General features: G+C 44.4%; 1 protein-coding gene across 2 annotated transcripts in view; it reads left to right on the forward strand.

Annotated features, from left to right (window-relative positions):
- Window positions 1-20,581, forward strand: part of LOC137627846 (vacuolar protein sorting-associated protein 26C-like) — a 44,684-nt gene extending 24,103 nt beyond the window's left edge. Inside the window, exons 3-8 of one of the 2 annotated variants that reach the window (XM_068359260.1) lie at window positions 6,884-7,114; window positions 7,534-7,692; window positions 7,989-8,085; window positions 16,170-16,295; window positions 16,578-16,718; window positions 20,096-20,581. In XM_068359260.1, coding sequence (XP_068215361.1) covers window positions 6,884-7,114; window positions 7,534-7,692; window positions 7,989-8,085; window positions 16,170-16,295; window positions 16,578-16,669 — 705 coding nt within the window. In that variant the 3' untranslated portion in view covers window positions 16,670-16,718; window positions 20,096-20,581. Of the gene's footprint in view, window positions 1-6,883; window positions 7,115-7,533; window positions 7,693-7,988; window positions 8,086-16,169; window positions 16,296-16,577 lie in introns of both variants that reach the window. The other variant, XM_068359259.1, reaches the window with a different exon arrangement.
- Window positions 20,582-23,697: the final 3,116 nt, after the last annotated feature.

The following is a 23,697-nucleotide window of genomic DNA, read 5'->3' on the forward strand; positions in this document are numbered from 1 at the left end:
GTCCTGGTCCTATGGCCGGTAAATCGTGTGGTGTGTTCCTGTCGAAACCTGAAGTAGACCAGCACTCCTTGTGTTCGTCGTGTAAGGGCAGTGTGTGTTCCCCTACTGCCACGTGTCCGGAGTGCGTGTCCTGGAACGAGGTGCAGTGGGTGCGTTACGGCACCAAGAAGAAGAAGGCGATGAAGAAGTCACCTAAGAAGCCGAGCATCTCTTCTCCCCGTGCTTCGCCAGGCGTGTCGTTGGACCGAGCGTCCCTGCCACCCTCCCCTACCCAGAGTAGGGGACAAGGTAAGTCCGTTGCGGGGAAGAGGCCCGTGGCCTTTCCCCAGGAGTTTGATCTGCAGGATAGTGGGGTTGTGGCGTCTTTCCAGGCAAGTGAGGGGCCTGAGGGAGGGACGGGAGTGTGTTGGGGACGGAGTCCTGGTGCAAGCAGGGCACGTCTCCTCTGATGACCCTATGTGGGGGAAAAATGTTCCTAACTCTTCTCCAGCCTCTTGGGCTTGTTTTTCAGGAACATCTGCAGCTGAGGGTGCCGCCGAGAAAGAACACTCGCTGCCATCAGACCCCCTCGCGTGGGTACCCCCGAAGACGCCCTTCAGGTCCCCGCTGAGAATGGAAGAAGGCTTCGGTACCTGGTCCCCCACTGAAGAGCGTCTACGCTCCCCTCCAACGCCATCTGCTACGTTTCCGGATGTCTTCTTGCAGGCCCCGTCGTCCATCGAGCGTCGAGGGAACCCTCCTACGTCACCGCGTGAGTCGGGCCCGCCTAAACGAGTCTACAATTCGTCGGGCTCTTCAGTCGAGGCGTTTTCCTGCTCCTCGGAGGACGAAGCCCGGAGGAAACTCAGAAGACGTCGGGAGAAGTCCCGCAGGAAACACTCGCGTTCTCGCTCCCGCTCCAGGTCTCGCCACCGGAGTACGCGTTCCGGATCCCCCAGAAGGAAATGGAGAAGAAGTGGCTCCCCGGACGAAGAGTGGGTAGTCATCCCTCGCAGCAGACTTTTAGAGTTGGCAGCAGTTCCGGGCTCTTCAAGTTGGCACCCTAGAGCCCATTCTCCGGAGAGATACTCGTCCGGTGGCAGATTCGACCGACGGAGGGAGTCGTCATTCCAGGTCCCAGCAGACAGGCATAAGTCCGCGAAGGTTCCGACTCCATCCGCCCTGCGGAGAAAGTCACCCCTTCGGTCTGGCAGCCGCGTCCTGACCTCCAAGGCGCCCCTGAGCCATCAGGATCGTGAGATACGGCTCCCCTCGTCGAGCAGACCCGCAGATACATGGACTTCCGTGAGGAAGGATAGACCGAGGACGTAGGCCTCCGTCTCGATGGCTATGCCCGTCCTTCGGCCAGAACCCCAGGAGATGGAGAGTGCCAAGGCCTTGTCTTCTCCCCGTACGAAGACCTCTGCCGGAGGAGCCCTGTCTCAAGCATCAGTACGTCCTACGGAGGAGCTAGACGACCAAGGGGAGGGTTCAGCAGCGGAGGTGTCAGCCTATCGAAGGGTGATAGGGCTCATTCGGAGACACCACAGGCTGGACGAGCCCGAGCCCTCCTCCGAGGAATTCTGGTGATCCTGTCTCAACAGACTTGTGGATGCCCCCGTCCAGCAGAGACCCTCCCTAGCACTACCGTTAGCCAGGGATGTGAAGCTAGGTAGAGCCCACGTGGACAAGATTGTGGCCAACCACGCCGAGGCTCCCAAGAACCAGAGTTCCTCCAAACTGCTCCAGGGCCTGAAGTCCCAGAGCAAGTTTTACCTCCCGGAGGGCCATCGTGCTGGCGCTTGTACTCGCCGTTTTAGGTCAGGGAGCGGTGGAAGAGAGGGCCTCTACAGCACCAATCTGCTTTTCTCCATCAGAAGCCACCATGATGGAGGAAATAGCGAAGGACCTCGTGAATGTCTCCTCCTGGCTGGATTGGTGGGCCTCCACCCTAGTGGGCGTCCAGGCCTCGTACGACCTCACAGTTCCAGAGAATCAGGCCTTACTCAAGGAGCTGATTAGCTCGGGAGGTAAGGCCCTGAAGTTTCTGTCTTACCAGTCCCTAGCGCAGGCTGCCAACTGGGTCCTACGGAGGAGGAACATGGTCCTCAACAAGATTACTAGACGGCTTCTTGACAGAGAAGCAAGGTCCCTGAGAAGCCTAACCCTGTGGGACGACTCGATTTTCCCCCTGAAGGCAGCTGAGGAGTCAATTGAAAGGGTCAGGAAACTCAAGGATCCGGGCGATTCCAGACCCCCTCCAGTGAGGAGACCTGCACACAGAAGGTCTACCTCCGGTGTTCCTCTCCTTCCTCGGGCTTCACCTAGCCAGCCCAGGAGAGACACCCTTACTATGGCCTGGTCATAGTCGCCTTTCCGTAGGGGAGCAGCCTCAGCTCAATTCTCCTATAGACCTTACTACGCAGTGTCCAGAAGAGGGCGTTCAGGCTGCGCCTCTAGGAGAAGATAGGGAAGCAGGCCCCCTTCTCCTGCCGAAGCCTCAGGTGGGGGGATGCCTCAAACACTCTTGACAAGCATGGAAAGACCACGGAGCAGACCCGTGGACCGTGGCAGTCCTGAAGGAAGGGTACAGGTTACCCTTCTTAGCATACCCCCTACCTCTGATGCCAGATCAGCGGGCAGAGTGGCTAGCCCCCAAGGACCCCTTGAAAAAGACAGCCCTGCAGGAGGAAGTCTCAGCGATGCTGGCGAAAGGAGCGATCGAACCAGTCAAGGACCCAGGTCCGGGGTTCTACAGCAGGCTTTTCCTGGTGGAGAAAGCGACAGGGGGGCTGGAGACCGTTCATAGACCTCTCAGCCCTCAATAAGTTCGTTTGCAAGACCGACTTCAAGATGGACTCTCTGAAGTTGGTCTTAGTGTCCTTGAGGGAAGGGGACTTCATGATGTCAGTAGATCTCAAGGATCTCTACTTCCAAATTCCAGTTCACCCCTCCAGCAGGAAGTACCTACGGGTAAAATGGGGTACCCAAACGTTGCAGTTCAAGACCCTCTGCTTCGGGCTGTCCACAGCCCCTCAGGTCTTCACGAGGGTCTTTACGACGGTCTCAGCCTGGGCACACGAACAGGGCATTCGCCTGATTCGGTACCTGGACGACTGGTTGTTACTTTCAGCCTCAGAGGAAGTACTGAGGGAGCAAGGCACACAGCTTCTGCGGTTCTGCAACGTCCTGGGTATCATCATCAACCTGAAGAAGTCCCAGTTGATACCCTCCACCAGGATGACCTACCTCGGAATGGTCTTGGACTCCCGGTTGGCGAGAGCCTTCCCCTCCGCGGAGAGACGAGACAACTTAGACCAGGTCCTCCGTCCCTTCATGTCGGGCCAGCCCAGGAGAGCGAAGGACTGGCAGAGGCTAATAGGCCACCTTGTGTCATTAGAGAAACTGGTCCCCCAGGGCAGGCTGAAGCTCAGGGAGGTCCAGTGGAGTCTAAAGGAGAGCTGGAATCAGTGGGACTCCCCCCACAAGGTGATTCCGGTTTTCCCGGAGACGAAAGAGGTCCTAGAGTGGTGGTGCGACAGGTCGAACACCCTCAAGGGAATGCCCTTTGCAGCCGACCCTCCGGAGATGCTCCTGTTCACGGACGCATCAAAGGAGGGGTGGGGTGCCCATCTCCTCGGAAGGTCAGCAAGAGGGAGCTGGACGGACGAGGAGAAGGCCCAGCACATAAACGTGTTATCGGGCAGCACGAAGGGCGTGCCTGGAGTTCGTCCATCTACTCCGGGGGAACACCGTGGCTCTGATGTGCGACAACGCCACGGTGGTGGCCTACATAAAGAAACAAGGAGGACTAAAATTGAATGGGCCGAAGTAGAACAGATCAGAATCTCAGCAAGGTTCATTCCGTGAAAAAGGAACGTCCTAGCCGACGGCCTCAGCAGGATGGGACATGTAGTAGGATCCGAATGGTCCCTGCACCCAGAAGTAGCCAAAACCATCATTCAAAAATGGGGATCGCCAGTGATGGACCTCGTCACAACGAAGTTGAACGCACAGCTCCCTGTGTTTTATTCTCCTGTGCCAGACCCAAGAGCGGCGTTCGAGGACGCCTTCCAGCACCTTTGGGACAACCTCGACACTTACGCCTTCCCCCCCTTCGGGATGCTCAGACAGGTCCTCAACAGAGTAAGGAGGGTGGACAACCTGTAGATGACTTTAGTAGCGCCCGTGTGGCCGGAGAGAGAATGGTTCGTGGATCTAAAAGAACTGGCACAACTTCCACCTTGGCCCCTTCCGGACAGGCCAGACCTTCTCCGGCAACCACATTTTCAAAGGTTTCACGAGAACCCTCGGTCCCTCCGCCTTCACGCGTGGAGGTTATCGAGCGTCTCCTGAGGAAAGAAGGCTATTCGTCGAGGACGGCAGCAAGGATGTCAAGTTACCTGAGGCGATCATCGGCAGCGGTCTACCAGGCAAAGTGGGCCACCTTTACTAAATGGTGCGCCTCTAAGAACATCAAGCCCCTGAGGGCCTCCATCCCGGAGATAGCGGACTTCCTAGTTTATCTCAGGGACGTGGTCAACATGTCCATCCCGGCCATCAAGGGAGTACGAGCTGCTCTGGGCCAAGTCTTCCTCCTGAAGGGCATCGACCTGGGAACCTCCAGACATCTCTCGATGCTCATTAAGAGTTTCGAGCAATCGTGTCCCCCGCAAGCCGTTAGGGTGCCACAGTGGGATGTGGCCAGGGTCCTGAAGATGCTGTCAGAACCTCCCTTTGAACCCCTAAAGGACATCGTGGACAAGGATCTCACCCTCAAGACAGTTTTCCTATTGGCATTAGCTTCGGCTAAACGAGTGGGGGAGATTCATGGACTGTCCTACGAAGTCGCTCACTCGAAGGGTTGGCGGGAGGTTACCTTCAGGTTCGTGCCATCCTTCGTAGCGAAGACCCAGAATCCGGCCGTGTGGGATCCCAGGTTTGAGGGGTTCTCAGTAACAGCAATCCCTCGCTCGGACAACTCGAGGGACTTGCGTCTGTGCCCTGTCAGGGCGGTAAGGAAATACTTAGAGAGGACAGCCAGACTTCGGCCCAAGATCAAAAGTCTTCTTGTTTCCACAGGCCTAGTGAAGAACACTATCTCCTTCTGGCTGCGGCAGGTGATTATCAGGGCCTACAGTAAGGCAGGTATCCCCCTGCCGGGAAAACCCAGACCCCACGACATTAGGGGACTTACTACTACGTTAGCTTTCGAGAAGAATATGGCAGTGGGCCAGATCCTGAGAGCAGACACCTGGGCTAACCAGTCTACCTTCACTGCTCACTACTTGAAAGACCATTCAAGAAAATCCCTGGACGGGTTCTTGATAGGTACCGTCATTTCCTTAATCCCCCTTGTTCTTCCTCCCCCTATTTCAGCTTCAAATGGTCTCAGATAGGACCCTGAGCCGGCTACAAGTACCCCAACATTGGAAGGACATGTCTCCTAGGATTTCTTGCAGAGGTGAGTTACTTAGACACAAAGATGAGTTTTTTGTGTAGTTTCCTCTTTTCTCGCTTTTCTTTGGGGTCAACACGATCTAGCCTCATATCTAGGTCTTTGGATATATCTCAGCACGGTCTCAGAAGTTTAAAAGGCCACTACCACCTCCTAAAGTATAAGTCTCCTAAGAAAGTAGTTTGAAGTAAGTACTCCGTGTTGGAACAAATCTCAAATTTTAAGTAATTTGTATTTTTCCTAACAGTACTTACCTCGAACTACTTTCGGGTAATGGCCCGCCCTGCCTTCCCCGAGTGCCTTCTGGAATTCTTATAGACCTAAGCTACCAAGAACTTACTGGAGGTCGAGACCTGAGCAAGCATGCTCTCTGACCCGGGGTTAGCCTCAGGGCGCGTATCACTCCACCTGAGGTTATCCCTCATAAAAAACGGGTATAGGGTAAACTACACAAAACTCTGGTCGGATGGGAGGAGATCCCAGATACTCCTAAGAAAGTAGTTCGAAGTAAGTACTGTTAGGAAAAATACAAATTACTTAAAATTTGTGATATTTTAGAAATAATTTAACCTTGCTTTACTTTTTTTTCAAATAGGTTTCCACTTCTTTAGGGAAGTTACTGTATTGACAATGCAATGAATTTATTTGCTAGTTGAAGAAATTTTGTAGAAATTTTGAAGATTAAGAGAAGTTTGTATACTCTGAAGCTATGTATTCAGTCTTTGCAATACAGTAAAGTTATCTGCAACCAAAGCTGATGTGAGCTCAAGCTAAATTAAAAAACAAAGGATTAAAGGCCGCTCATGAATGGCAGAGGCAAGGGACAATTACATGCCCTATCAAGGAGGACAATGCCCTAGAGACTGGCCTTATATACATAATATCAGTGCCCAAGGAGGGCCAGGCAATGGCTGCTAATGACTCAGCAGATAGACCTATATGCTCCCCCCCCCCAGTCCTTAGTTCATAAGGATGGTGAGGTTGTAGTGGCCAAAGAAACTAACGAGTTTGAGCGGGACTCAAGCCCAAGTCTGGCATTCACCAGTCAGGGATGTTACCACATCGGCCACCACAGAGTTACTTTGCTTTAAAGGTGACAAGAAGGGAATGCAATTGGTTTGCACCTGGTGATTTCCTGAGACTTACTTTTTATGGCTGCCTGAGCAATGGATAACTCGTTATTTAGTCTTTCAACTGCGTTCATTGAAAAACCCCTTTATTCTCACCTCAAAACTTTGTTAGTTATAGTTTTTGGTTTCTAAGAGACAAATTTAGATTAGATATATTTTTTGATATAGAGGCTGGCTGACATTGAGAGTATAAAGAAAATAATCCTAGAAATTATGATTATTGAAGATGATATATGTTTTATACAGCATTTCAATTAGGAAGTTGGGAGGGTTTATTGCCACTTAACTGCTTTCATGATTTATTTCTTTTTTTCAGCCAATATCTCTCGTTAGTAACGTCATTGAAGTGTCAAAATCAGGAAAAATTCCGTCAGGTCAAACTGAGATTCCATTTGAGCTCCCTCTGAAGGCACGTGGCACAAAAACATTGTATGAAACTTATCATGGAGTTTATGTAACAGTACAGTACTCGCTTCGATGTGACATCAAACGAAGTTTGCTTGCGAAGGATGTTACAAAAGCTCTGGAATTTATTGTAGAACATAAGGTATGTAAAGTTTAAAGTTTTAAGTTGTACAGTATGTTATAACTACTTCATGAAATAAATTCCATTGATTTTGAAGTGTGATTCTCTGTGTACAAAGTACAGCAACTTACTACAGTATTTTAACACTCACGATTAGAGGTTTTGATAACTGTAAATATAAGTTCTTTGCAAAGAAAAATGTTGCAAGCATCAAAATAATTCCGACTCATAAGCCATTAGTTTTTAACCTTTAGATTAGAAAATATATCAAATAATTCTTGACTCATTGTTTTCTTCCTGGTGCTTAATTAAATTTTCTGAAGCACAAAAAGAATGTATATTGCAGTAGAAATATAAGAATAAAAGCCATTGATATTTGGACAATTATTCATTTCCTGTGAAACATCTAAATACAGCATATTTTCTTATTTCCCCTCTAGCCCAAACTTTCAGGATCTCTGACAAGTAAACCAGTTACTTTTGAAATTCGTCCGGAGACTTTGCAGAATGTTCGAGACCGTGCTCGTATTCCTCATTTTGTTGTAAGGGGTCATCTAGATTCTGATATATTTTGTCTCTCAAAGCCATTAACTGGTGAAGTAAGTAATCTTGATTTTAAACTTCCTTTCATTTTTTACAGTATTCCACTTGAATATATTTTCCTAGTTTTAATGTATGCTTAGAATGTTTTTAATTTGGTGAATAATAAATTTTTTCCCCATGATGTCATAGACTTGTGAGCACAGTACAATAGAGCCCTCTGTTTTTTAATAATACAGTACTGTAATGAAGAACTATTATAAAATTAATTTTTTCAGAGGTGAAATATTTATTAACAATGTGATTTTTACGTTACCTTTTAATTATAGTACAAATCTTCCCTTTGATTTCATAGCTTACTGTCTGTGAATGTGAAAGAGGAATAAGTAGCATAGAACTCCAACTTGTCCGGGTTGAAACTTGTGGGTCGGCTGAAATGAGCTCAAGAGAAGGTAAATACATTACTAAAATGTCAATTTCAGGTCCTGAGAGAAATAGAAATTGAGAATCCAATGGTGGCTAACATTTTTTTTTATGACATTTACTTTAGGAAGTTTATTCATTGAGGTGTAGCAATAAAAAGTTCAGTAATACTGTATAGTGTATATCAGAGGTGTGCAAACCTTTCATAGCAAGAGCCTTATCAGTGGGCCATGAAACATCAAGGGGGTGCCCCTTTTTAAAATACAACAGGGTTAATAAAAACAAACAAATTCATAATCCAACACAGGCAATTTAATGGGGAAAATGTTTGTGGTCACAATTTTGCTTTAAAATTCTTTTAAAGTCTGGCACAAGGTTGCTGATTGAAACTCTCATCACTCAATTTAGATTGTGTCCGACACCATGGACCTGTTAGAATTATCCTCATACATGAAAAACTCTGCTTGTAAGTGGAATAAAAAATAGAGAATAATTTGGGAGCAAAATTGAACATAAAGTGACTTGTAAAACTCTACTATGGTAGGGAGTTAAACATTTCTTTTGATGAATGATCAGCTTACATATCTATCAATTCAAGCTGTAATTCATCAGGTGCTGCATTTTCTTAAGCAAAGAAAGGAGAACTAAATAAGTAGAATTTAATCTCAATATGTTCAAAATCCTCAAACAATTTTTCAAATTCTTCAGTCAAAGTTCTCAACTGATCACTAATTTTTGTCCAAAATAGCTGCAGGCTTCTGCAGGCCACAAAGAACCCCGTGAAGGCTGCAGCTTACCCACTCCTGTAGTATAATGCTTATTAAGAATATTTTCCTTGCAATTTTAATATGCATCTGGCAATTTCAATTCCCTTTATTTTTATTGTGCCTTTGTTATTTATTTTCACACGTAAACTTCTATTTGTTCCATAACCGACATACAAACCAGGCTATTTAATAGGGGTTATTACTTTCGGCATAGCTGAAATGACGAGCCATTAGATCTTAACGGGGGTTAACTAGCGGGGGTAGGGAGGGTAGCTTGCTACCCCCACCCCCCCCACTCTCACACACCTGTGCTTGAGCTCACTTTGCTCTCGGCTCGGGTGGTAGTCGGACGTGTCCGCTTTCACCCTCGCCTCTCTGACAGCCATTAATGCCTTTTTGCTTTCTCTCCTACAGGTGTGTTTGTGAAGTTGGCCTCTGATATCATGCGTAAGTGTCCTGGATTACCCAACTGCCCTTGTGGTACGTTTATGTCGGCGGTCGAGACGGACCCTCACACCCTTTGTTCTTATTGTAAGGGCTAACGGTGTGATAGAACTAATAAGTGTGGTGAGTGTAGGGAGTGGTCTACCTCCCAGTGGGAGAGGTTTTCTCGGCGATGGAAGAAGTCCAGGCGGGATATTTCTCCTTCAAATGTTCTTTGAAAAGAGAAAATCCCAAGGACTCTTCTTCCGTTGCCCAAACCTCCTCCGAAGCTCCCGCTCGATCGATTTCCTCCGGGAGACCATCGAGTGGTAGCGTAGGCCATGGTTCTGTTTCCCGACCTCGGGGTTCGGGAGATAGCGTTGCCTCCCCTAACGAGGTAGCTCCACCTCCTCCCCCGGGGGAGGAATTAAATATTAATGTGAGTACTAATGATTTATTCCAGCTTTGGTCTTCCTTGGGGCTCGAAGGTTCGCCCTCCAAGGAAGCCTTGTTTGACATGATCCGGTTGGGTGCCGCTGTCAAGCAATTGCCGACTTTGGCAGAGGTTGATCCTCTGTCTAGCGTCGACGTTGTGGTGGCAGAGGCTTCCGATGCAGTATCTTCGACCTCTGCAACTGCTCAACCTGCTGTAGCTGAAGGCTTAGTTTCTCCCTCTGCTCAACCTTCGAGGGAGGAACTAGGTCCAACGGTCTCTCCTGCCGGTGATTCTCAACCTCGGGGGAGTTCACTCACAGAGACTCCTCTTCGGAGGACTGCTGACGGTCAGCTCGCTGACCCAACGGCCCCCAGAGGGCGCATACGGCTTAAAGCTCACCTTGCTCTTCGCCGGAGAGGACTTCCTTCACCTCACAAGGGTGTGAGGAGGCGCCTCTTCGGTTCAACGTCACCGTTGCAGTCCGACGCAGAGGAGTCTCGTCATCGATCTCTGACTGTTCCTGCTAAAACCCTGGACCTCTCTGCGGATCGTTCGCGATCCCCTTCGGTGGAAGGTCATCCTTATAAAGGACACGCCGACCTTCCACCCGTCAGACCTGCTGATCTGCCGTCGCCGTTCCTGGCTGCTGATGTGCTGTGGGCGCCTACCAATCGTGTTTTTGTGAAACAGGCAACGGTCCCTTCGGGGCAACAAGGGCGTATACGCAAATTGGCGCATACGTCCCTTACGCGCCAGCGCGCACCTGCTGCCAACAATCCTGATAAAGCGCGTCATTGCTCACCTGCGCGCCAGCGCTCACCTTTGGCAAATGTTCCTGCTAAAGCGCGTCAGTGCTCACCTGTGCGCCAGCGCTCCCCTGATTGCCAGCGCGCCACTGCGCGCCTTCAACCTGCGCGCCATGCACATCATCGTTCTCCTGCGCGCCAGCGCTCACCAACGTACCAGCGCTCGCCTGCGCGCCAGCGCTCGCCTGCACGCCAACGATCTCCTGCGCGCCCACGATCTTCCGATCTTCCCTACTTGTCAGCGCTCGCCAACGCGCCGTCGATCTTCACCTGCGCGCCACCCCTCGCCAGCACGCATTCGCGCGCAGTCACCCACTCGCGCCCACGCCCAAGTGGCATTTTTAGATTTCTTTCAGAAGCAGGTCTTCTGAAAAATATCTAACTTTTATGACATTCAATTTTTATGATTTTAATTGAATACTCTTTAATTTTTATTTTATTTCATTTTTTACTTTTGTATACATAAATTGAATATTACCAGCGTCAATGACCTTAGATGTCAGGATGCCTGAAAACTTTAAATCATTCATTCATTCATTCCTTAGCCAGGAGAAGGTGGCGAAGTGTGCCATGCAGGTCACTTCGTGGTTGGATATCTGGCTAGGGACCTTAGGTATCCTGATATGTTCGGAGGATTTATCCAAAGAATGTACCAGGAAAGCTATGGAGACCTTCTTACTCTCGGGCACTCGCACGATCGAGTTTCTGCCCCACCAAGTCTCAAACTTGTGGGCTAACACCATCATGAAACGTCGGGATGCGGTGTCTGAGAGGTTCCATCAAAAGGTCCCCAACACCGAGATCAGCAGGCTCAGACATTCTTCCGTGATGGGAACGAACCTGTTTGACCCTAGGGACGTGGAACAGTCCGGTGAGAGGTGGAGGAAGTCCCACCAAGACTCCCTCCTACTTAGGGATTTGACATCTAAGCCCTATAAACCTCCAGCACCCCAGCAGCCACGCCCTACCAAGACCACGAAACGGGCAACCGGCTGCAAAGACGGTGGTGTCAAAGCCCTTTCCTGTCAAGGACAAGAAAAGCAAGAAGTCCTCCAGGGGAGGGAAGAATCCTAGAGGGAGCGGCCGAGGCCGCAAACGCTAGGATTGGCAGTCCCCCTGCATATGCACCAGTGGGGGGATGCCTACAAAGTTGCGCAGACAGGTGGCGGCAACTCAGGGCCGATTCCTGGACGATTTCCGTAATCAGTCAGGGATATCGCGTACCGTTCACAACATCTCTACCTCCCCTGACGACGAATCCAGTGTCGTTGAGCTCCCTTGCTATGGGATCAGCAAGGGGTCAAGCCCTTCGGGCAGAAGTCCAGACCATGTTGAAGCAGGGTGCTCTCCAAGTGGTCCTCGACGGGTCTCCAGGCTTCTTCAGTCGACTCTTTCTTTTAAAGAAGGCGTCTGGAGGCTGGAAACCAGTCATCGACCTCTCGGCTCTGAACAAGTTTGTCAAGCAAACTCCATTCAGCATGGAGACCGCAGACACAGTCAGACTTGCAGTGAGACCGCAAGACTTCATGTGTACACTGGATCTGAAGGACGCGTACTTCCAGATCCCAGTCCATCCGTCTTGAAGGAAGTACTTGAGATTCAGCCTAGACAACAAGGTTTACCAGTTCAAGGTGCTGTGTTTCGGTCTCTCCACAGCACCACAGGTTTTCACCAGAGTGTTCTCCCTAATATCGTCGTGGGCACACAGGATCGGCGTCCGTCTCCTCCCTTATCTGGACGACTGCCTGATCCTAGCAGACTCGGAATCATCCCTTCTTCAACACCGAGACAAACTTCTGGGACTTTGCCAGTATCTTGGAATCATGGTAAATCTCGAGAAGTCCTCTCTGCTTCCCACTCAAAGACTGGTATACCTAGGCATGATCATAGACACCAATCTCCACAAATCCTTCCCATCAGATGACAGGATAGCAAGGCTGAGGAGGGTCGCAAGCCCTTTCTTCAGACGAGAAGAACTTCCAGCTCAATTGTGGTTACGTCTCCTCGGTCACCTCTCATCTTTGGCTCGTCTAGTTCCCAACGGTCGCCTCAGGATGATATACCTCCAGTGGCGACTCAAGTCCCGGTGGAATCAAGGTTACGATTCCCCGGACGTCATGATCCCTATGGGACCTGCGGAACAGACAGACCTCCAGTGGTGGGTGACAGACGAGAACCTACGAAGAGGAGTGGATCTTCTCGTCCTCCCCCTGGATTTGATGCTGTTTTCAGACGCCTCAAATAAAGGGTGGGGGCCCACGTTCTGCACCACAGGACTTCAGGCCTGTGGTCAGAATTAGAAAATTGCCTCCATATAAATCTGCTAGAGATGAAGGCCGTCTTCCTGGCCCTTCAACAGTTCCAACAATACCTGGTGGGTCACTCTGTGGTGGTGATGAGCGACAACTCCACAGTAGTGGCTTACATCAACAAGCCTTTAAGGTATCTTTTCGAAGCAGCTATCCCATCTCAAAGTAGAGATACTGAGATGTACCGAAGTCCACTCGATTCCACTATCGGCACGTTTCATTCCAGGCAAGAGGAATGTGCTCGCCGACAATCTGAGCAGAGCGTCTCAGATAGTGAGTACCGAGTGGTCTTTGGATCATTTAGTAGCCAACAAAGTCCTGACTTTGTGGCGGTCCCCGACTGTGGATCTGTTCGCGACAGCGTTGAACTTCAAGCTTCCGCTGTACTGCTCCCCAGTCCCAGATCCCAAGGCACTCTGGCAAGATGCCTTCCAACAACGGTGGGACAACATCGACATGTACGCCTTTCCCCCGTTCTGTCTGATGAGGCGGGTGCTTAACAAGACCAGAATATCGGTAAATCTTTCAATGACCCTCGTAACTCCGCTATGGCATCACGCAGAATGGTTTCCGGACCTTTTGTAACTCCTAACGGAACTCCCGAGAGAACTCCCTCCGCGACATGAGCTACAGTACTCAGACAACCACATGCCAACATCTTCCACAAAGCCGTAGCTTCGCTACAACTTCACGCCTGGAGACTATCCAGCATCTCCTCGCTGAGAGAGGATTTTCGCAACAAGTTGCGATTAGGATGTCTGGACATCTGCGAAAGTCATCCGCATCTGTCTACCAGGCAAAGTGGAAAGTCTTCTGTGGTTGGTGTTGTGGAAGGGGTATCTCTCCACTCGATGCCACTATTCCAGCAATAGCCGAGTTCCTCGTGTATTTGCGGAAAGAAATGCGCCTTTCAGTCTTGGCGGTGAAAGTCTATCGCTCAGCCTTAAGTCTAGCCTTCAGGCTCAAAGGAATGGACATTTCCTCCTCGCTGGAACTTTCCCTACTCATACGAAGTTATGAACTTACCTGCCCTCAGTCGGAAGTGAGACCACCTCCATGGAACATTGTTCGAGTTCTCAGGTCTCTTAAGAGACCTCCCTATGAAGCATTACGCCAGGCTTCAGATCGCCACCTAACTTGGAAGACGGTGTTCCTACTAGCTTTGGCCTCGGCCAAGCGAGTCGGTGAACTTCATAGTCTCTCTTATGACATCGCCCATTCAAGGGGATGGGGGGAGGTAACGTTCAAATTCGTCCCTGAGTTTATTGCTAAGACTCAGAATCCGGGGGTTCCGGACCCTCGGTTCGACTCCTTCCAGATTTCGAGTCTTTGTTCTGTAACAGATGGCCCTGACCATCTCCTACTGTGCCCAGTAAGGAGTCTGAGGCTATATCTCAAAAGAACGGCTGCAGTCCGTCCCCAGGTGCAGGCATTATTTGTGAGCACTGGGAGGACTAAGAGGAGGGTTACCAAGAACACCATCTCGGCATGGATTTGTAGGGTGATTCATCTGTCCCTGAATCCAGACCCTCCTCTGTCACGTCGCCCTAGAGCACATGATGTCAGGGGCGTAGCTACGTCCCTGGCCTTGAAGAGAAATTTCTTAGTGACGCAGGTTCTTCAAGCTGGGGTGTGGAAGCGTCAGACGACCTTCACAGCCCACTACCTGCAAGACGTTACCCACAGGAGGCTCGATACGTTTTCTATTGGCCCTGTGGTGGCTGCACAACAGCTGGTTTAAAACCTCAGGCTCCTTAGTGGACAAGTAGCAGAAGGTTGAGGGCATTGTTACCCGGTCTTAGTTTGCATGAATGAAAAGGTTTGTCTGGACCTTATTCTTTTCTTCATCTTCCCCTCTCTTGGGGAAAGCAGCATTCTGGGTTCTCTGCACAGCTGACCTCAAACCACTGCAGGTAAACCATGTTTCCTTGTGTTCCTAGTATTAAGCTAATACTGTCACGTCCCCATACCCTGACAAGGTGGTATTGGGAGAGTCCTAGCCTAAAGTTTCCATCTAAAGGACTACAGGTCAACTTCCTAGGACGAGTCACACTTTATTATACCTTCACACACAGCTTACGTAGGCCGCAGTCATTGAGTAGCAAGGTTCTAGCGAGGTGCAGGTACTCCTTATTGAGTGCTGACACACTCAAATATTGAGTCCCCGGGCAAAGCCAAAAGCCATTACTGGCCGTGACTTTCCACCCTTCCTAATGGGTGAGTCACCCCTATTAAATAGCGTGGTTTGTATGTCAGTTACGGAACAAATGACAAATTCGTAGATGATTTGTATTTTTCCTAACTATACAAACCTTAGCTATTTAATCAAACTTGCCTGCCAGCCCTATCCCCCTTGAAGTCCTACCTCAAGCAAAGTGAGCTCAAGCACAGGTGTGTGAGGGGGGGAGGTTAGCAAGCTACCCTCCCTACCCCCCGCTAACTAGCAGTGGGGTAGTAAACCCTCGTTAAAATCTAATGGCTCGTCATTTCAGCTACGCCGAAAGTATTAACCTCTATTAAATAGCTAAGGCTTGTATAGTTAGGAAAAATACAAATTATCTACAAATTTGTCATATAATTAGGGCCTGACAACTCTTCTAATACCACCATGTGAAGTAATGTAAAATACTGTAGCTTTATTTGTGCAGTATCATGTAAATGTTTTATAATAATGTGAAATACCATGATTTTCATTGTGCAGTATTGTGTGATTTTTTTGATTTTTTAATAAAGTAAGAAATTAAGATTTAAAGGAGCATTTTATAGTACCAGCTTACTGAGTAATACAATGTAGGGTTGATAGCATGCATTTATGATAAGGATGGTAGGCCTACACTCTGTGTCATATATTTATTTATATGACTAGCAAGTCACTTTCTTTTCTTTAACTTTCAGTTTTGATGAATAACACCATTTAAAAGTGTTAAAAATGAGATTTGTCATCATATCCATGTTATTTTCATATCCAAAAGGCAATTTTAAGTTCAGCGTAGATTCAGTGACAAAATTAAGGGCGAGTTAAATGTGATGTATGGAATTTAGGCCAAGCAATGGAGCCGATGAAGCCAATCAGCATCTTGGGAGGGAAGTGTTGGGAGGTAAAATTGGCAGCTGAGCAAACAGAGGAAGCCAGCTCTGTTGAAATTATGGCAGCCATGAGATGGTGGTGATGTAGATCAGTTTTCACTTGTGCTCAGCATTTTGAATCTTGATATGTTATTTTATCTTTGATTACAGAATGTTTCAGAAATGTTGGGAAGGAAAAAAGCTAATGCTGCCATACTACAATTTAATCATTTTTACTGGGGGTATCCGAGATGACCTAGTTTTATTTATTTTAGATTCTCATACCTTATATGGTTTTCTTTACAGCATCCGAGATTCAAAACATACAAATTGGAGATGGTGATGTTTGCAGAGGTATTTCTATTCCTGTGTATATGATATTCCCTCGGTTATTCACTTGTGTGACAACAACAGCCCCGAACTTCAAGATTGGTAAATTCATTTTTATTTGTACATTTCTTGTATTTACATTTGGGCTTGTTTTAATTCATAGAAATTTTGATTTTTTGTTATAAAAAGCTAAACCTTGCAGTTTATTTACGGAATTTTAGTTATTCATCCATTGCTTGAAATATTGTACAATAGTATTCATTAGATCTCTTAGTAATAACATTTTAATTTACTCAACATTTAGTGAATTTAGAATTTCTTTTTTTTTCATTTATTGACTTGAATTAGCTTTAAGTAAACTCATTATGATGTCTTTTTTTTCAGAATTTGAGTTGAACATCGTGATCATATTCGATAATGATCATTTAGTTGTGGAAACCTTTCCCATCAAACTTACAAGAGATATAATTGGCTGAAGTTACTTCACCTTGGGGGAGGGGTGGATTTTCTTCTAGTGTAAATTTGGTGAGTATAATATTTTTGTAGCAAGAACATTCCATAATCCCATGAAACGGTAAAATTTTGTGAAGTCAGCTCTGTATTGTGTACCGAGATACAGTTCCAGTGCTACCACAAGACAGTTCCTTGTCAGTACCTTTATACATAATATAGTGATGATACGGACTCCAGACAGAAAGCATAATGAAGAAAAGTGTGCTACACTTAACTATTAAGTTAAAACCAACCTTGTTATCCATTATAGCCCATTTATATTTTTTTTCCAGGGAGGGTGTATGTTAAAGAAATTCATATCCTCCAAAATATTTCACTTGTCCTAATTCATTCATTGACCAAGTCAGTGGAAGCATAATGGTGCAAATGTAGTTTATATTATGGTTGTGGCATGTTGAATTATAATAAGGCAGCTAATATACATAAAAATGAAGATGGTGATTTTGTCAATTAGAGAAACTTAGAATTCTGATAACAAGACTGACAACAGTAAATGTCTATTTAAACTGGACATAAGATACTTGCAAGCTTTGCCATTAAGATTTAAAATTTCTATCTTCTACTTAGGTTTGGACAGAAAGTGATTATTGATATTAAACAAAATAAGTTTCATTAAAACCCTTTAATCATACAATTATATTCTTGTATTTTGGTCCTCTGATGGTCCCAGATTACCAAGTATTTTGCTTGATGAACAAAAGTCTCAATATGCGTGTGCCTTGTGGATTCTTAATTATCTATCTAAGGTAAAATAAATATTACAATTAGAGTTCAAAAAGCTCTTTTGCATATTTTCCCAATTTTTTTGTTTTTGAGAGATTGTTGTTACAGCACTTCTCAATAATTAATTTATCATTTATTCCAGCTTTTTTCACTCTGGCCTTTTCTTAGTTAGAAAAACAATTTCTGATATCAGGTATTTTGCAATTGTGGGTAACATCACTTAACTTTCCAGCTATCAGGTACATATATTTGCGAGTAACCAAGAATCAGTGTACAAGCAAAGATTTGTAATAAAATTTTCATTAGTCCGTGAGCAAATATTTTGCTTTGCCGTAACAAGTTCTGCAAACATGTCGTTTTCAATTACTGCCACGCTGATTTTAAATGAGACTGTGTTCACTCCTAATGAGACATTATGATAATACAGTGCCAGTGCCATTGCTACACCTTGAAGAGCTTCATTGAGCAAGAACTGTTCAAGAGAACTTGATGGTAGCAGTGCCCCAGTCGTTTTCTAGTAGAAGCTTTACTAGTTCTTCCCAGTCCATGGGGTTTTCAGGTCATTTATGAGCAAGAGAGGAAAGGGACAAATTATTATGGAGTCTTGCATGTTTTACAGATCAGCTTTATACTGTACACATATGATCAGTCCCAAGCCCTCTTCCTAAAAGATAGAATAAGGGAAGATTATCCAGTGAGTGCTGATGTCTGAAGATATAACCTGTAGGTATATACCTCATCCCAAGTTTTAAGTGTGTGTGTGGTGGTTTTTACTAGTGAAATCCATGGGGCTATAAGAACTTGAAGATTGATTCACTGATACTACCAGCATCCAAGCAAGAAGACTAGTTGTGATAACTGACAATTTGATGACAAAGGCACACCTGCACATTTTGGGTGACATTCGTTAAAAAGACCTGAATCAGTTGGTGATCAGGATCTTTCATACTGGTTAAAGTAAATGCAGCCAGCATATTGCAATGTAATATCTGATTATCTTAGAAGGAGGTAATCATGGTCTACTGTTAAAAGTGGTTTCTGAATTTGAAGGTATGCAAAGTTCTTTGATCTAGTGGTTCTGGGAGAGTCCAAATTCTCTGGCTACATAGTGGTAATTCCTGACTCAGTACAGTGTGTCGGGAGAAAATGGTTCCTTGCAGCGCAAGATCTTTTTGCGGGTGGAAGCAACTGGGGTCAGCACAGTGCCAAGGTTTGTTCCAGAAAGATACAGGATAACAGATGGTCACAGCAGGGAAAATATCTACTGATAGAATGGTCTCTGAACTAACAAACAATGATGCTTAAAGTTACTGTGTAGCAACATTAGGAGTGGTTTGTAGATCAGTATTCAAGTATGAATGAAAATTCTCAAGCAGCAGCCTTTCCTTAGATCTCATTCCAAATACCTGAGTAGGTTATTCAGTAAGGATTCAGAAGGAATTTTGCATAGTATCCAATCTGACATCCCACAGAAACTTTACTATCAACATCTATCTGGGTCCAATTGAATCAGTTCCATTTATCAGGTTAAAGAGATGGCAGTCCAATCATTTCCAATGTACTTATTATTGCCAGTTATCCAATTGTAAGTCTGCACAAAAAATTGCCTGTCCACCAACACAGTATGTAGATTCCCTATCACAAAATTTTGATTACATAGTTCAACATGGGGTCTTGATGTTCAAGGTGCTTACTCAACACTTTGTAAAGAGACTAATCTATAGGGTTTTCAACCCTCCTAATTCTAATTCTCTCTCTCACAAAGCCTTTAGGAAGTTTCTCTGCTTGATTTCACATTGAAAAACCTTTTTATCCGACATTTTAATCTTTGAAGCGAGGTGGCAAAACCCATAATGTCTGAAGATCACACCTCTTATGGGGATTGCTGTTTGCTCATGCTTTCGTAGCAAGACTCAAATGACCAGTATCTGGAACTATCAAAGAACTTTTTGACGTCCTTTCTTTGTCTAACCTCTCTATTAGCGATGGGGACATTCTAGTGAGTGGTTTAAGGCTCTACCTGCTTAGTACTATAAGCCATAGCAGTGAGGCCTTTAGGCTGTGTCAACAGGCTAAAAGAACAACATGACCTCTACTTGCCTTAAGCATGCATTCTTCAGAGATTGTGATAATGTGAGGGATAGTGAAGCTGAACAGGTAAGAGCTAAGTACAAGAAGCTGGAGCATGCTTTAAACATAACTTAGGTTATTCTGATTTAAACGTAAGTTTTGTAATGCCAGTCCCTTTTGCTCTTTTTCTGGAGATATTACTTATAAATGGTATGCATATGCTGTACATGTTTCAACTGGTAGTTGCAGCGTGTGATGTTGCCTGGGGAGGGGGTGGGGAGGAACTTTGAAATTCATCCTCCTTCACATCTCATCTCATTTATTGCATAGACTTATGTCATTTGATCTGTGTTTCATGTCGATGTTAAGTATACAGTAATCCAAAAATCTCTTTTTATGCAAATTTAGGAACTATCAAGAGACTTGATTTCATAACCAAATCATACAGTCATAAAGTTCATCACAGAATTGTTCTGCATCCTGACCTTCCTAAACTGCAATTCAGGTAAATACATGTTTGTGGTTGAAATTAAAGCTTTTATAATGCAATTCTTCTTACATGCAAATCTATTACTTAGTTAGTACCCTCCTTCCAGACCCACAAGTTCTGTTGCCTCACCTTCTTCATATAAATTTAGATTATTGGTTGAAAAACATCCAAGGATCTACAAGGCACATGGTGAACTTGAGAATACTAGTGTTGCAATTTTGGTATAATGGATATAAAGTATGATTAATGGGTTACAAAATAAAGACATTAATAATTATTTCTGATTTACATATGCTGTTAAAGAAAACAATTATGCACCAGTGTTTCTAATATGTGTGGCATGCATACATTAGAAGACAACTTTTTTTTATTGAACATTGTGATTTATTGAGAGCTTTTTGTGTGGCTCAAGTGATTTCTGAATAAAAAATACTCGTAAAAATGTGTCAATGCCAGTGGGTGGATTGACTGCCATATTGACTATAGGGTATATTTTTATAATTGATGAATATATGATTGTTTATTTCTAAATGCCATATTAACCAATGGATGTCTTAAAATTTAGATAAATATAAAGTTCTGTTATTTCCAATTTAGTTTACTCTCACTTTTTCCATCTTTAATAGGGTATAATTATTATTGAAATGCTACCTTGGTAATTGTAGTTTGTTATTTGCTCAATTTATTTTCTAATACAATATTTATTGTTTGATTATTTTGTTCACACAGATAACTATTGATTATAAAATTTTTGAGAATAGCTGATGAAAATATATTACATTTGTTCCTGCATGTATATATACCTTTCTTCCTTTAAATTATGGAATGCATTCAGTGGAGCTGGAACTGCCTATGATTTTGTTAAAGCTGTAGGTAATGACAGGTGCCACTATTATGCACATATTGTTATGGCCTGTAACAAGACTATCAATTATTTATCTTTTATTTACAGTTGAATTTTTGTACACTGGCTTTGTTTGCCATTATTGAAACAAAGCAGAAGGTATATAAATGCTAAAGAAAGGGTGGAAGATGCAACCATTTTATAGCTAAAATGGTAGTCGATACTCTCTCCCTCTGCCTTTATAGAGGGCATGATTATTCCCGGTTATCCCTGTGTAGATCGCGGCAGGCACTCACTTTAACCCTGGATAGGTACGATGGGTCGTTTGCGACCCCGAGCGTCAAAAAAAAAACAGGTTTTTCTCACGTGACTCACCCCAGTGACTGAATTTTTGGGTGATCGACCTGCAGGAGGTGTCTCCCCTACACGCTCTAGTAGTGTCCAGATGTGCATTGCTGTAGCTGTACTCCTTCCCCGATTTCTGAGACGCGTCGGGGTCGATCGCGTCCGAGTTTACCCTTCTAAGGTAGTTTGCATAATTATCAAAGTTATTACGTATTATGAAATTGTCGTAGAATGGTGCAACTTGTATAGGTTATCAGTTGTGGAAAGTCTTGGTGGATTGTTTGGCTACCATGTGCATGTTTTTTTTTTTAGTTAAAATGTCGTTCATCACCACGAGGACCATTTTACCGCGAGTGCCCCTTTTTCATTTTTTTGCCAAGTCATTTTTCCGTAAGATATTGCCAAATAGTGTCGTAAAACTTTTGCTTGTTTAGTGTTGGAAAGTGTGTCTAGATGATCTGGCTACCCATGCATGACTTTGTTTTTGTCAGATACGACGTAGTTATTGGTATATTGGGTATTTAACTGCGGTTACCAATTTCTGTTTTTTTTTCAATATTTGTAAAAATTACTACGTAGTAAGGAATTGCCGTATATTATTCATTTTTTTTTCATGTTTATGTGTTAGAAAGTGTGCCTTGATGGTTGGGCTAACACGTGCATGTCTTTTTTTTTATCTGAGATGTCGTATATTAGAATGTCGGGCATTTTACCGCGAGTGTCCCTTTTTAATTTTTTTTCATTTTTTTGCCAAGTCATTTTTCCGTAAGATATTGCGAAATAGTGTCGTAAAACTTTTGCTTTTTTAGTGTTGGAAAGTGTGTCTAGATGATCTGGCTACCCATGCGTGATTTTGTTTTTGTCAGATACGACGTAGTTATTGGTATATTGGGTATTTAACTGCGGTTGCCAATTTCTGTTTTTTTTTTCAATATTTGTAAAAATTTACTACGTAGTAAGGAATTGCCGTATATTATTGATTTTTTTTTCATGTTTATGTGTTAGGAAGTGTGCCTTGATGGTTGGGCTAACACGTGCATGTCTTTTTTTTTTATCTGAGATGCCGTATATTAGAATGTTGGGCATTTTTCCGCGAGTGCCCCTTATTATTTGTTTTGCATTTTTTTGCTTAGTCATGTTACCGTAAGGAATTGGCAAGTAGTGTCGCAAAACTTATATTTTTATAGTGTTGGAAAGTGTTTCTAGATGATCTGGCTACCCATGCCTATTTTTTTTTTAGCCAGATATGGCATATATATAAGTATGTGTTCGATTTTCCTGTGATTGCCATTTTTTCGTTTTTTCCCATTTCTTTCAAAATTACTACATACTAAGGAACTATCACAGAGTAATATTTCATTTATATGTTTATTTGTCGGAAAATATGCCTTGATGGTTTGCCTAGCACGTGGCTGAAATTTTTTTTTTCTGAAATGCCGTATATTAGAATGGCCATTTTTCCACGAGTGCCCCTTTTTATTTGTTTTGCATTTTTTTGCTTAGTCATGTTACCGTAAGGAATTGGCAAGTAGTGTCGCAAAACTTATAATTTTATAGTGTTGGAAAGTGTTTCTAGATGATCTGGCTACCCATGCCTATCTTCTTTTTTTAGCCAGATATGGCGTATATATAGGTATGTGTTCGATTTTCCTGTGACTGCCATTTTTTCGTTTTTTCCCATTTCTTTCAAAATTACTACGCACTAAGGAACTATCACAGAGTAATTATTCATTTAGATGTTTATTTGTCGGAAAATATGCCTTGATGGTTTGCCTAGCACGTGGCTGAATTTTTTTTTTCTGAAATGCCGTATATTAGAATGTTAGCCATTTTTCCGCGAGTGCCCCTTTTTATTTGTTTTGCATTTTTTTGCTTAGTCATGTTACCGTAAGGAATTGGCAAGTAGTGTCGCAAAACTTATATTTTTATAGTGTTGGAAAGTGTTTCTAGATGATCTGGCTACCCATGCCTATCTTTTTTTTAGCCAGATATGGCGTATATATAGGTATTTGTTCGATTTTCCGGTGATTGCCATTTTTTCGTTTTTTCCCAATTCTTTCAAAATTACTACGTACTAAGGAACTATCACAGAGTAATGATTCCTCTAGATGTTTATTTGTCGGAAAATTTTGTTTACTTTTTTTTTGATTGAATATCATCAAATTTTTTTAGCTAAAATATTGTTTTACATTTTTTTTTTCGATTTTATTTCCCTTCAAAAAAAATTTTTTGGGTCAGAATTTTAATTTTATAGTCGTAAAATAATCGACAATTATCCAGCAACCCACCATACAATTTTTATGCATATCCAATAATAATTAGATTAGTAAATAACACCTTGAAATTGACATACCCTTCCTACATTTCAAGTGGCAGATTAGGGAGTCTGAGTCAGTGTGGTTGGCGGCCATTTTGTGGACATATCCGAAGCGTAAGCTGCCCTATCTATATATATTCTTGTTCCCTATAGAATTTGTGATATTTTGGTATATTTTTACCTGCATAAATATCATATTATA

This window comes from Palaemon carinicauda, chromosome 35 (assembly GCF_036898095.1).
Source record: "Palaemon carinicauda isolate YSFRI2023 chromosome 35, ASM3689809v2, whole genome shotgun sequence".
NCBI lineage: Eukaryota > Metazoa > Arthropoda > Malacostraca > Decapoda > Palaemonidae > Palaemon > Palaemon carinicauda.